Below are 12,700 nucleotides of genomic sequence, written 5' to 3'. Positions count from 1 at the left end.
TATTTCTACACATTTATTTAAGGTCAAAGCCTTTGCTGATGTAAAGGAAGTTAGCAAAGCTGTGCCCTTGGAATTTCACCCAATTGCACCAAAGAATTTGGTCCTTCATTTCTAAGGAGCTTAAGAATCAAGCCTATGTAATCTCTCCCACAACTTCTTTACATAAAAAGGAGGCTATTTTTGAGTGTAATCTTGCTTCAAGCCATTATTGGTGTCTCGAGATTCATCTCCTTCTCAGTATTAAAGAAAATAATTGGAAATTCTTGCTCAGTCTCTGGTACACTGGCCTAAAAGCTTAAAGTAGCAAAGTACTTACCTTCTTTAGACCATAAGCAATTTAACAGTTATACGTTTATGAGACAAATAAATCCCCAATTTTTATTTTTAACACAGGTAAATTGGGTATCACACCAAATCCATCTGCCTTCACGGGAGGGTTGATAGCTGTTGAAATTAGATGATAATCCATATTTTGGAAAATTGAGTTACATTTTATGAGCCTAACCAGAGCCTCTTGAAGAGGACAAGAGTCCTTCTGTTAACTGCAGTGGGCTCAGGATCGGGCACTAAAGAACCAGTAACAGCAGATCTATAATAAATTTATTTTTAACTAAACTGGGGGGGAGGAGAGAGGCTAGAGAATTGATCAAGCAATCAATAACTAATACAAAAAAGGTTTAATTAATGAGAAAGCATGCCCATGTAGTTCAGTTACTTGAAAAGTAATTCCTAGTAAACAAGAGAATACCCAGCCTTTAAACTCAGAATCAGAAGCCCGATTAAAGAGTTTACACTTTACTACACTCAGTTATCAGTAAGAATGAAAAGAAAGTCTACAGTACAACTTGAGTCAGCCTCAAAATAAACTACTTTTCCTCCAAAATTTTGGGTCCACATGTTAAACAGATTGCCAAAATGTTATATTCAGAGTATTTTCAGGAAATTCTGACGAACACTAAGAGAGGATATAGGGTCCGAGGTATTTTCAATACTTGTTAATATAGCAAAGTATACCTGATAATCTAAAATGCTGAATCCTAAGCCTTTACTGTGTTTCTCCAGCTCAACGACTTTCACATCAGGAGACCATAATGCTAATTCTCCATCTTCCTCCTCCTCGGGATTAAGGTTTACTTCCGGTATCGTCTGCAAAACAAAATACCCAATTCAAAAGCTATCCTTTCAGTTCTTAATTAAAAAACTTGTTTATTCAACACTTCTGCTTCTATTAATGATTTACTTATCCTAAATAGAACCGTTGTCTATCATGTGATTTTTCATGTTATTAAAAAACTTTCTTCAGAGTTAAGATTTCCATTTTGCAAACAACTCATTTATGTATATGTTGAACTTTGCTAGTCCCAGTTGGGTTTCTCACAATAACAAAGCTAAGCACATGCATACGTGCTTACAAGATTAGGACTTAACAGTACACACAAATACTGAAAAACATTATTATATAACAAACTGTAATAATGTCACCAACCTGCCATACTTTAATAGACTTCAGCCACCTCATTAGATGCATTAAAAGGAAAAAAAGATTTCTCAAAACAAAGTTTTAAACATTACAGAGGAAAGCCCATGAAAGGACAGAAGGAAGGTTGTGAACATTTTCATTATAATCATAATATGTGCTGGTGTTATTAGACATAAATAGAAAGAAAACTTCAGCATGCAATTAAGTTTGCAAAGCTATGCAAACAAATGGTATATTTTTGCTTTAATATTAAAACTCCAGAAGACTGATAAGTACAAAACCCCTTTGATACACTGGCTTTCCATACATATTTTTCCAAAAAGAGTGTTGAAGAGTTATCACTTGTTACCTAACCCAAAACAGATTACAATTTTATTCCTCTTCTTCTATTTATGTACTACTGTGAAGGGGAAAATGGAACTTTTTTTAAAAAAGAAATAAGAAGAGAGATCTACTGGCAGGAATAATGATATTTCAAAAATTTAAATGAAAATTGCCATTGGCAAATTTGAGGACTTCATGCCACTGCATATAATTAAAGCTGTTCTTTCAAGCATTCAGGTAGCAAAGAACCTCACTATTACACCAAAGAAAGAGCTAAGTTTTAATTCCAGATACTGCTGTTTGACCTTTGTGGTAGGCAACAGAAATAATATGGAAGTAGCTCTGAGGGAAAGGGAAACTTTTCGCTCAGACAGCATCGACAGATGTACACAACTGATCTAATTTGGTGAAAAACATTTGGAAAAACGCAATGGTAAACACGATGGTGTAAAATGCTGTTGGTGGGAATAGCAGGGACCCTTCATAAAAGGTGAATGGAAACACTTTGTTTTCATGTTGAAAACAATGTCCATATTTTAGTTTGAAACATCCTCTCAGGAAGGCTGTCAATAAAAAGTTAGATCAGAAAAGAGAGAAAAAAAAGCAAGCATTATATAATGGGGAGAATGCTATGAGTCAAGTTTTAAATTTGGAATTTTAAGTCTTTCACAATAGAAATAAATGCTAATCCTCCTATTTCCCTAGTTTTACATGACCTTGATCCACAAGATGGAAGTAATCAACTAATGGGGGTGAGGCTAAGATTTAGTATAATTCAAAGATCTTGCTCACCTATTATGCTTAGAAATGACAAATGTGACACGCAGTCAGCAAGCTATCTTGTGATTTACATACATTGTATGTATAGCACAGTGAAGAGTCTAGTAACCAACCTCAGTAAACCACAGTAAAAGTAGGAAAGTTGTAAACATGAAATATCATAAAAACTAAATGCTGTCACAGCTCTGAAATAGATCAGAGCAACACACTCAAATCTAGACCAAGCATAAGTGACAACGCATGTGTTAGCATCAGAGAAAATGTCACTAAATCAATCAATATTGTTACTGTATAAATGCAATTTTTTATATGCAAATGTACTGCTTCATTTCTGCTCCTCAACATGTTCCATTTCAACCCGTTCAAGGACTCAGTCTACTGGAACTATCATGCCAATTAAGGCCAAGTCACACACTCATTCAGGCAATGAAACTGGGTCTTCTATTACCCTAAGCTGGATGGCATCTTTTATCCAACTCTAAGTGGCACAATGTTCCCATATGATCTTGTGCTTTGCTTTAAAAAGAAGGCTGGACCAACTGGACAACACTGAACATGACAAAGCAATCTGAGCAAATCAACACTTCCTAGCAAACCAGTCTATCAGTGCTACATCCTATTATCTGGCACATTGTGTCAGCTATAGTGTCTGTATTAATAAGACTGAAAACACCACAGGATGGGAACTAGGTGCTATCTTCAGTGTTTTATGGCACCAACTGCACTGACAGGCTTCAGCAAAGAGCAAGATGAGCTCCTGCTGCAACTTATAGGCAATGATGCCATACAAGTAAAGAGTAAAATCCTCTGGGACTGAGCTGGTTTCTCAGAAGGGGTGTGCGAAGCAGGCCGTATTCAATTAGGATTCGGCACAATTTGGGGGGGACAGTGATTCGATTCAGATTACTGTCCCAATTCAATTCGGCTAAATCCAAATTTGAAGAATCGATTCCGATTTAGAGAATCAGCGATTCGGTCATAGACGCAGCTTTAAACAGATTTAAATGTTTTTTCTATGTACCTCGAGGTACCAGGTATGGCTCCATGAATTGCTGCAACGCTGCGGCCGACAGAACATCCCACAGGTGTGCAGGAGGGCCCCCCACATGCTCAGCAGCGGACTCAGAAATACTTCTGGTGCACTTCCAGGTCCACTGAGGACCATGCGGCAGACATCCCGTGTCCCCCCACCCCAGTTCAGCAATCAGCCATGGGGGGGACCCTGCGTGTCGCCCCAGACCCAGGAAGCACCAGTCGCAGAGCTGGGGAGCAGGAGGGGGTCTCCCACATACTCTCCGGTGGACACAGAAGTGAACCAGAAGTGCTTCTGGTCCATTTCCGGGTCTGCTGCCGAGTGCGCTGGGGACCCCTCCATGCTCCCGTGGGATCTCCATCCGCCCCAGCATCTTGGCGTTCACGAGCCACCTGGTACCTTGAGGTATGTAGAAAAAACATATAAAGCTGTGTCTAATGTCTGAATCGTCAAATCTCTCCAAATCAAAATCGGAGGCTTCCAATTCCATTTGCAGAGATTAATGGGTCTCCTGATGTGATTCAGATTCGGAGATTTGGCCACTGAATCTCCACCATATCGAACCAGCGACTGAAGCTTCGTGCAGCCTTATTTCTCAGGCCTTTAAATTTGTTTGACATTTCCAAATGAACCAGTGGTGAAAAGTACACAGTGATTTGCAAGGTACATGAGAAGTGCTGGTTTACATAATCATGTCAATGTATTTCAAGAAATTTTGCTTTAAGGTAAATAAAAGGAAAACCACAACATTGTCTTTAGAAAACAAATGCGTTTCTCTGCAACTAAGCTACACAGTACATTATCACAACCTTTGGTTCTGGAGATGAAACTTCAATGGTGCTGAGCTCATCCACAAAAGACTCGTTGCCATCATCAAAAAGGCGCCGACAACAAACCAGAGTGAATGGAGGAGGCACTTCTTTAAGAAAAGAAACTGCCTCGCGGCGGGATTTTCCATAAAGCTGGACTCCATTTACCTAGGCAGAAAAGAGAACATATACATCACCATTCAGATCTTTAAAAAGGATATTGATCCGGTTCCGCAATAAAAGTTATTCTCTTGTTTACTTCGACCCATTACAATAGGAGGTATAATTGTCCTCCTCAACTGTACATAAAGGTCTAATTTCATCTAGGGATTCCAGTGAAGCTTGAGTGGTTTTGTTAATGTACCCCTCGAAGATGTACATAAATTACTGTAAGACCGTAATTCTATCCCTTGATTCTGGCGACTTTATTACTACATAATGGAAATACATGCCTTTTGTTCTATTTAGTTTCATCTCCCTCATTTCCTGTTCACTACCATTTTCTCTGTTTTTAGTCCCAATCCCTCCTGTACTAGGTATGTTGATCTCACCTACTGAACTGGAATAGCCATTTTTATTCACTCTTTCTACCTAACTTATTGCCAGACTTTTCTAAGGTACAGACAAGAAACCTGATTATTACAATACTTGACTGCAGTTGAAAGTGCTTTTAGAAATTAATTCTAGTGTCAGAATGTTTTACTTAGAGTGCTTTTCAGGGTCCATACATACTGATGGTCCGGCAACTCACATGACTGAAGCTCTCTGTTCCTCCACAAAACAGGAATGCCATAAGTAACTGCAGTTTCTACACACTGCCCCACCTGTGTGTCAGAACTATGTTCTGTTCAGAAGGTTATTTGCTCTCCATATCTCATTCAATCCAGGGTCCCTCTGGCAAGTCTACTACCAAGGGTGCCAATTAAAGTTAGTTTCAGTGATGGTTTTGATCACATGCGTCATGGGTGTTAAACTTTGTTTAAACTTTATTAAACTAATTTGGTCTTATGGGCCAGATGACGGCTGTGAGGCTGGATTGAATGTGCCCAGCCGCATGCCAGCACTTTGTGCAAAGTGGGCACCATGTGAGGTGTGGGTCCCATGCCAAAGAGCCCTCCAATTCTCATTACAGACTAAAACAAAAAGTAGAGTTGGCTGAAAACCTGAAAATTTTCTAAGGAAAGAATCGGATGCTTCCATAAGAAAATCTCAATTTCTGAAACATTTCCCGAAAAACACAAAAACTGGAAGATTTTGAGTCATTCTACTTAAAAGCAAAGAAGTCAGGATCTGCTCCATGTTATTTCCTAGATCTCCATCCCTATGTACAAAGTTCAGGCTGGCTTGGATAGATAGGATCAACATCCTCCTTGTCACACATGCATCACTTTTCCCCATATTCTCAAATCTTCTTCCCTGTATCCATGATTTTGCAGTTTAAAAATAGCACATGTTGCTGAGGAACTACCTAGCACCCCTCTCATTGCAAAGCAGCTCAGGAGAAAAATCTAGAGAGGTACAGTCATTTCCTCTAAAACGGCAGACTGCAAACTCCATGTGTTTTCAGCACAGACTACAAACTGTAATCCAGAAATGTAATGCCTGCTGAACAATCAGGCCAACCATTAGTTAATAATTTAAACAGAAATATCTGCACAGGGGGTTTTTTAAATTGCATTTGAAGTGCTAGTGTGGTGGGAAGTTACTATCATTTCTCAGCAGTCTTTGATTGATGGAGAAGGACTACTATATGTTCATAAGCAGACTTGGGGACTCCCTCTCTCTTCTTTTATAACTGCTGGAGATCAATCTCAAAGCAGGAAGGGTGCCAGATGCCCCATCCATTGATCGGACCATGTTAGCTATTCCACTGAATGAACACAGTGGAGGCTTTAGAACAAAACTGATTGGGTGAGTGGCAAGGAAGCATTAGGTCACACAAGAAGTTAAATCAGTTAAAATTAGAAACTAAAAAGGTACTATCATTTCTATTATCATTCATCAAATAAGTCATTTTAAATAAAATTTTATTTAATCTCATTATACATTTAAAAATGTTGCTTTCTCATTACTTTTAAAATCTAAACCATCTCCAATTGTTATATCAGCACCTGGGTAGCACTATTTGCTTTAGTTAAGGGACTGTCACATTTTTCATTACAAACCTCTATTTAAGTGGATTTATAACTTGGCTGTAAAGATGTGCGCTGGGCTGAAACTTGACATATACAGTTTTAGCCCTGCAGCAGATTTTTGTTTCACTTTTTTAAGGTACAGATGGGAAAAAAGTTTAAAGTTTGCTAGCTCTGGACATACTTCTGGACTTGTACAATCAAAACTGTTCAAACTTATACCACAAAGTTTTGTGAACAATTAGCTCATAGTTTGGTTTATTGCTTTTAGTATTTGACCTTTTGTTTAAGAACTAAGAGATTTACCCGGGTGTGCCCCTCAGCATTACTAGAAATAATGGACATAAACTCAAGAAGAATAGATTTAGATTGGACATCAGGAAGAAATTCTTTATGGTGAGAGTTGCCGAAATACGGAGTGGGCTTCCAAGTGAGGTGGTGCTTTCCCCTACCTTGAAGGTGTTCAAAAGGAGACTAGACAAGCACCTGGCTGGAGTTACTTGACCCCAGTGCTCTTTCCTGCCTAGACCAGAGGGTTGGACTAGATGATCTAATCGGTCCCTTCCAACCCTAGAAATCTATGAAATACTATAACACTTTCAACATTTTATTAACTCTTTCATCTAGGAGTCCAGAATTTCTCTCCTAAGCAATAATAAAAGAAAATGCATGAGCCCTTAGCAACACAAGTATGAATTTTTGGTGCTAAAAGTGTAAACAGAAAAGCATAACCCAGGCCATCTGAGCCCTGGGCCAAAAATGAGCTAATCTAGCAAAGGGCCTGATCCTGCTTTTATTGAAGTCAATAAGACCTTGTTCTTTAAGTTCCACTAGAATGGATTCTGATTCGAAAAGTGTTTGACAAAGAAAGAGCAAGAATTCAAAAGAAGAAACTTAAGTTACAATCTTTTCTGCTGGATAGACAGACTTTAAACAAAATGTTTGGCCTCCCAAAGTAAAATGGTCCCCATCCTAGTCTGATCACACCAAAGCAGCCCAACTATCTACGTTGTATATACTCTATTGACACACTGTGATTGGTCACGTGAACAAGCTTTCTTTGAATATACAGCAACCAAGCCTCAGAGAGTGAAAAGGACCAACAAAAACCACAGCTATAAGGTTACCAGCTGTTATGGGTTTTCTAAGGTGGACACAAAGAACTAAAAACACTGTCTGCCACAGAAATGCAAGACTTAAATCCAAAATGTTTAAAAGATTCTTAATTTGGGGAATGCAGATAAAATACGACCATCAGAGGTTCTCTCTGCTTTATCACCTTAGTATCAAGCATTTCCCAAACAACTGTATAAGTCTTATACAACCCTTGTAAGGCAGAACAGAAGGAGAGAGGACTGTTTCCTCCACCTATGATTTAATGTAACACATTTGCAATGGTATCAGCTAAAATAAAAAGTAGTACAATCATATTAAACACACTAAACAGATAGACCTTTTCTTCGCATTTTACCTCTAGAAGTTCATCTTCCAGCTGGAGGAGGCCAAGCATAGCAATTGGACCATCTGAAGCAACTGATGATATGTAATGATGTCCATCGAATGTATCGAGTTCAACTCCCAATCTTAAAGTGTGGATAGGCAATAGCTGCCAAAAATATAATCAGTGAATAAGTTGCCAATAAATATTTAGTTTTATGTTTCACCATAAATGCATTTAATGTTCAATGGCTAATCAATTCGAATTAAGTCAAATGTATATTATGATTACTACATGCCGACATTGACATTCCTAGTGTTATATCCAACACATATTCTATTCAGTTTTACTGTGTAGTGAAAAAGCAATAGTCTATCCTTTGGGAGAAAGAAATGTGCATCATACTAGTCTTTTCAATTGCATCATTGCACTGGGGAAAAAAGAAGTAAGGTATTAAAAAAATAACATCTACAGTCTATCATGATCAAACCAGAGCTGTTCTTTATTAAAGGTACATGAGCAAAAGGTGAAGATTATGTCCTAATCATTATTTTACAGGATTCCAATAAAACCTAATCATGCAATGAGCGCCTCATCCCTTGAGGACATTTATAACGCTTTTTGGGACAGGGAATACATCCTATCTGTATTCTGACATCAGTTTCTACCACTTGCATCCTTATTTCCAAGTGGAGTTCCACTGATTTTGTGCTGGCTGTTTCCCAAGGGACAGCATTATTCCTCTGTAGTAAATCTCTAACTTGCAAATGTCAACCTGCTACCACTAGAAAAATCTTCTCAGTGCAAAGAGAGCTTGCCAGGAGACGCAATCTAGACAAGACAACAGTAATGCAAATAAGGAAACAATTAAAGGGGGTAACAGAGGCAACAGTATCAACTCCCTTACTTCGCCAAGCTTTCCTGTATTTTATTATTCAAGTACTGCTTGTTTTCCAACTGCTTCTGAGCATGCAGGTAGCAATAGGGCCAGGTACTGTTCTGTTCCTCCTGTCTATAACTGGCTAGGGGCCATGCTTTCTCTTTTTCATTCTACAGCCACAGTGGGCCATACCAGTATCCCTTCTAGGATGCATCAGAGCTGTGCAGTGTACTGGGCTGCACAGTCACTGAAACTTCAGCTACTGCAGAAAACTGATGTCACTTTGGGTCCGATACTGAAGCCAATAAAATTCCCCAGCTGTACAGGAAGAATCCATACTTGCAGATCCCTTTGCTGGATTGAAACTTCACTTGATGAGTTTTATGAAGTCAGGGGGTTTTGCATCAGCTAAAACAGGGGTGCTCAACCCCCCAGCCCACAGGCCAGATCCAGCCTCTGGTACTGTCATTTGGTCTGCAAGGGCGCCCCATGGGTCTGCTGGGATAATGGCAGGCTAGATCAGGCATACAGGGCAGCACAAGACCTGATCCCAGTGTATGTGGCTGGCCAGAGGCTGTATATGGCCCCAGAACCAATCCTGGCAAGCAGGGCTGGAAGGATGGCCTGGGCCCCAGGGTCTGAGCCTGGCAGGTGGAAGCAGCACAGGACCTAGTGTGCATGGTCCAATTTGGTCCATGGATCGTCCCAGCTCCACTCATCCAGCTGACACCCCTAAAAGGTTGGTGCATTCATCATGCACAACTTCTTTTTCAAGTTCTGCCCCAATCAATCAGCTAAGGTACTAAAGCCAAAAACCTTAGATTCAGAACTGATGGGCTTCAATTCTGTATAACCGTGTTGTTCCCACCTTATCAAGACAGCCAAAGTTTAAGGACACTGGGGACATATTGTTTGCTGTTTTCCCAGGCTCTCCCCCCAATCCTTAACTCAAAAATAAAATGTAATTTGAGAAATTCAAACAGCATCTAGAACATAAGCCACATGTGAGGGATGAGCCAGAAGCACAAAACTGGTCGTATCCCAAGTATTCACAGCTGTGGTTTTGGATCATGCCAAACTATTTATTTTGACATTGTATCTCAAGGCAGAAGTGAACTAAGAATCCATACCTTTGAATACTTCTGGAGCTCAGCATCATCAGTAATTGGCATGTCCACGCTGACGACCTAAAAATTGTATGTCGTAACAATTTTAAACAGCAATAGCAGAAAGTGCTGCATTATAGTGGACAGTAAAATGAAACATCATTCAGGCAAACTTATGCTGATTGGTACAAAACTAAGTCTAAGCACACATCACAACTTAGATAGAGTTTTAGTATTTAGAAGTGTCCTAACAATAAGATTTGTATCTTACCAAGCACATTAACCTCATGCATAGGTTTTAGTCACGTTCAACTACCATATTTAAACACAGTTTATACAGGGTAGTATTAGGAACAGGTTGTAAGACAGGGGTGGGCAAAATATGGCCCACAGGCTGGATCTGGACCACCAGGCCGTTCTATCTGGCTCACAGGCCCCTAAAATAATTTAGAAAATTAATTATTATCTGCACATGGCTGCCTATCAAAGATGCTGAGGAGCCAGCAGCAGCAGGACCCAGGAAAAGGCGGCGGCAGGACCGAATAGCCCAGTGCTGCCCTCAACCCCTAACCAGAAGTCTCTGTGGCTTCTGGCCTGGTGACTCTGCAACTATTCCCCTCCCTCCGTCAGAGGGGAAACTCAGATAAGATCAGATGGAGGGTGAGGAGGAATCCTCCGCGATCAGCCCACCCCACAGGACCTGGGGGCCAGGCCGAATATGGCGTGGCATGCGGTCAGCGGGGCCCAGCTAAGAGGAAGCGGGGACAGAAACCACCACAATTTGCCCACGCGGCAGGGCCTGGGCCAGGCCAGGCTGGTTCTATGCCATGCCACGCAGTCTCGGCCACACAGTTGGTAACCGCGTGGTCCTGGCTAGGGTGGGCTGGAGCCGGAGTGGCGGGCGGGCAAGCGGGGATTGGCAGTGAGCAGGGGGAGTGGCAGGGGGCAGGTGGGAGGAGAGCAGCAGTGGCGAGTGGGCAGGCATGTGGAGGGAAAGTAAAGAAGCAGTGGGGGAAGTAGCAGTGACAGGGGAGTGGCAGCAATGGGCAGGAGTGGGGAGCCTATGCCAGTGCCCTGGGGGCAGTGGGGACCTCAGGGTGGGGCAGCAAGAGTGCGGAGCCTGGATGCAGGGTCTGCCTGGCTACACTGTGCGAGGCTCACATGCAGTCCATGATTGCCACACACAACAGGGCTGGTAGCCTGGCCCTGATTGCTGCTGTGTGCAGGTTACAGGGAACGGCAGGGAGCTCCACGCTATGGAGCTGGGCCAGCCCCTGTCCTTCTGCCCTAGCCGAGCCCCATGACCTGCACCACGGGCTTCATCGCACGGAGCTCAGTGGGGCTAGCCCCACACGCTACCACCACCTGCAGCTGGAGATTAGGGTGGAGTGCAGGGAGCTGCTTGCTACAGGGCTGGGAGGGACTGGCTTCACTTGTTGCCCCCACAGGCGACCCAGGGACTCACACACTCCAGGGACTCTGAGGACCCTCCCCCCTCTCACACACATACACACACACACATGCACACACTCCACCCACCATAACCCCACACCCTCTCACAACCCCACTCCAACCACATACCCCACAACCATCCACGCCCTGTGCCCCCTCACCATACACCCACTCACATACATCCCCATATTCCCCCCACTCTCAATGTATGAGTAGGACTGTATTGTGAGCTATTACGCAATTGCCTCCAGATACACTACACAAGCATGCATAAATCAGGACAAAAATATTTTAAAATAAAATTAAAATAAGTTACAGTAGATGTTTTATTTTTTAATATGTGAGCTAGGGGTTTTTGTTCGGTTTCAAGATAGCAGTACCCTACCTTCCAAAAGGAGTACTTCTACGGCAAGGGGAGGAACTTCCAGTAGCAAAGGCAGGGGTTAGAAGTGGAACGCCTGGTCCCAAAATGGCAACCAGGGGGTGGGGCACCCGCCAAGACATGGGGCTACCCCTGCAGCCCTCAACAGCTCACCAAAACTCTTCAAGCGTCACTCCAGACAAAATAATTGCCCACTCATGTTCTATGATGAATTTCCAGCCAGAAATTGAAATGTTTTCTACTCAAGTTACCACGCACATGGAAGTTATCAAGCATCCAGAGCACATTTTAATATGGTTTGAGCCATCAGTGTCTACCTAATAGGCAATATTCAAACTTGGATCAGTACTGAAACAACTTTTGCATATTCATAAGTAGTCCTGTTGAAGTACAGTTACATGTTTAAGTCTCTGCAGGATTAGGCCCTTGATTTGACTACAGGCTAGTTTAGCTCATGATTGATTAGTCACTCTAATACAAGATGCTTTTATTCTAAATTTTTATATACATAGTGGCAACACTTCTTTCCAAGGGTGTGGACAGAAATAATATTTGAAGCCCTTCAAACGCCTTTGAAGCCCTTCAAACAGAAAACAGAGGGAGATGCACTCCCTTTGAAGTGTTGCAGGTATAGAGGAGTCAAGTCAAGTCAGTCCCAAGGCCACTGCAACTGTTGGGGCACCTTAAATGCTGTAGCAACCCTCCTAGAGTTGCTTTGCATCATTCATAATTCTTCAAGCAGAGCGGCCTGGCAGTGCTCACCTCCTCTCCAGGTACAGATGGCTGTTGGCTCACAGGGAGCTCATGCACCCTTTGGAAGGTCTTATTTTTAGTTCTGCTGGGTGTCTACACACCCTCCTCACCCACGCTAGCCCAGGTGGGGG

At 41.9% G+C, this 12,700-nt stretch overlaps 1 protein-coding gene across 7 annotated transcripts in view; it reads right to left on the bottom strand.

Annotated features, from left to right (window-relative positions):
• PATJ (PATJ, crumbs cell polarity complex component) overlaps positions 1 to 12,700 on the bottom strand; it is a 226,842-nt gene that overhangs the window by 178,648 nt on the left and 35,494 nt on the right. For all 7 annotated transcript variants that reach the window (XM_019531540.1, XM_019531542.1, XM_019531543.1 and 4 more), the window contains 4 exons: positions 10,007 to 10,063; positions 8,030 to 8,164; positions 4,427 to 4,594; positions 1,015 to 1,146 (listed from right to left, as the gene is read on the bottom strand). In XM_019531540.1, the coding sequence (XP_019387085.1) occupies positions 1,015 to 1,146; positions 4,427 to 4,594; positions 8,030 to 8,164; positions 10,007 to 10,063 (492 nt within the window). The remainder of the gene's footprint in view (positions 1 to 1,014; positions 1,147 to 4,426; positions 4,595 to 8,029; positions 8,165 to 10,006; positions 10,064 to 12,700) is intronic.

The sequence above is a fragment of the Crocodylus porosus genome, unplaced genomic scaffold (assembly GCF_001723895.1).
Source record: "Crocodylus porosus isolate Cpor-Errol unplaced genomic scaffold, CroPor_comp1, whole genome shotgun sequence".
Classification (NCBI taxonomy): domain Eukaryota; kingdom Metazoa; phylum Chordata; order Crocodylia; family Crocodylidae; genus Crocodylus; species Crocodylus porosus.
This window is presented reverse-complemented; position numbering and strand designations above follow the sequence as displayed.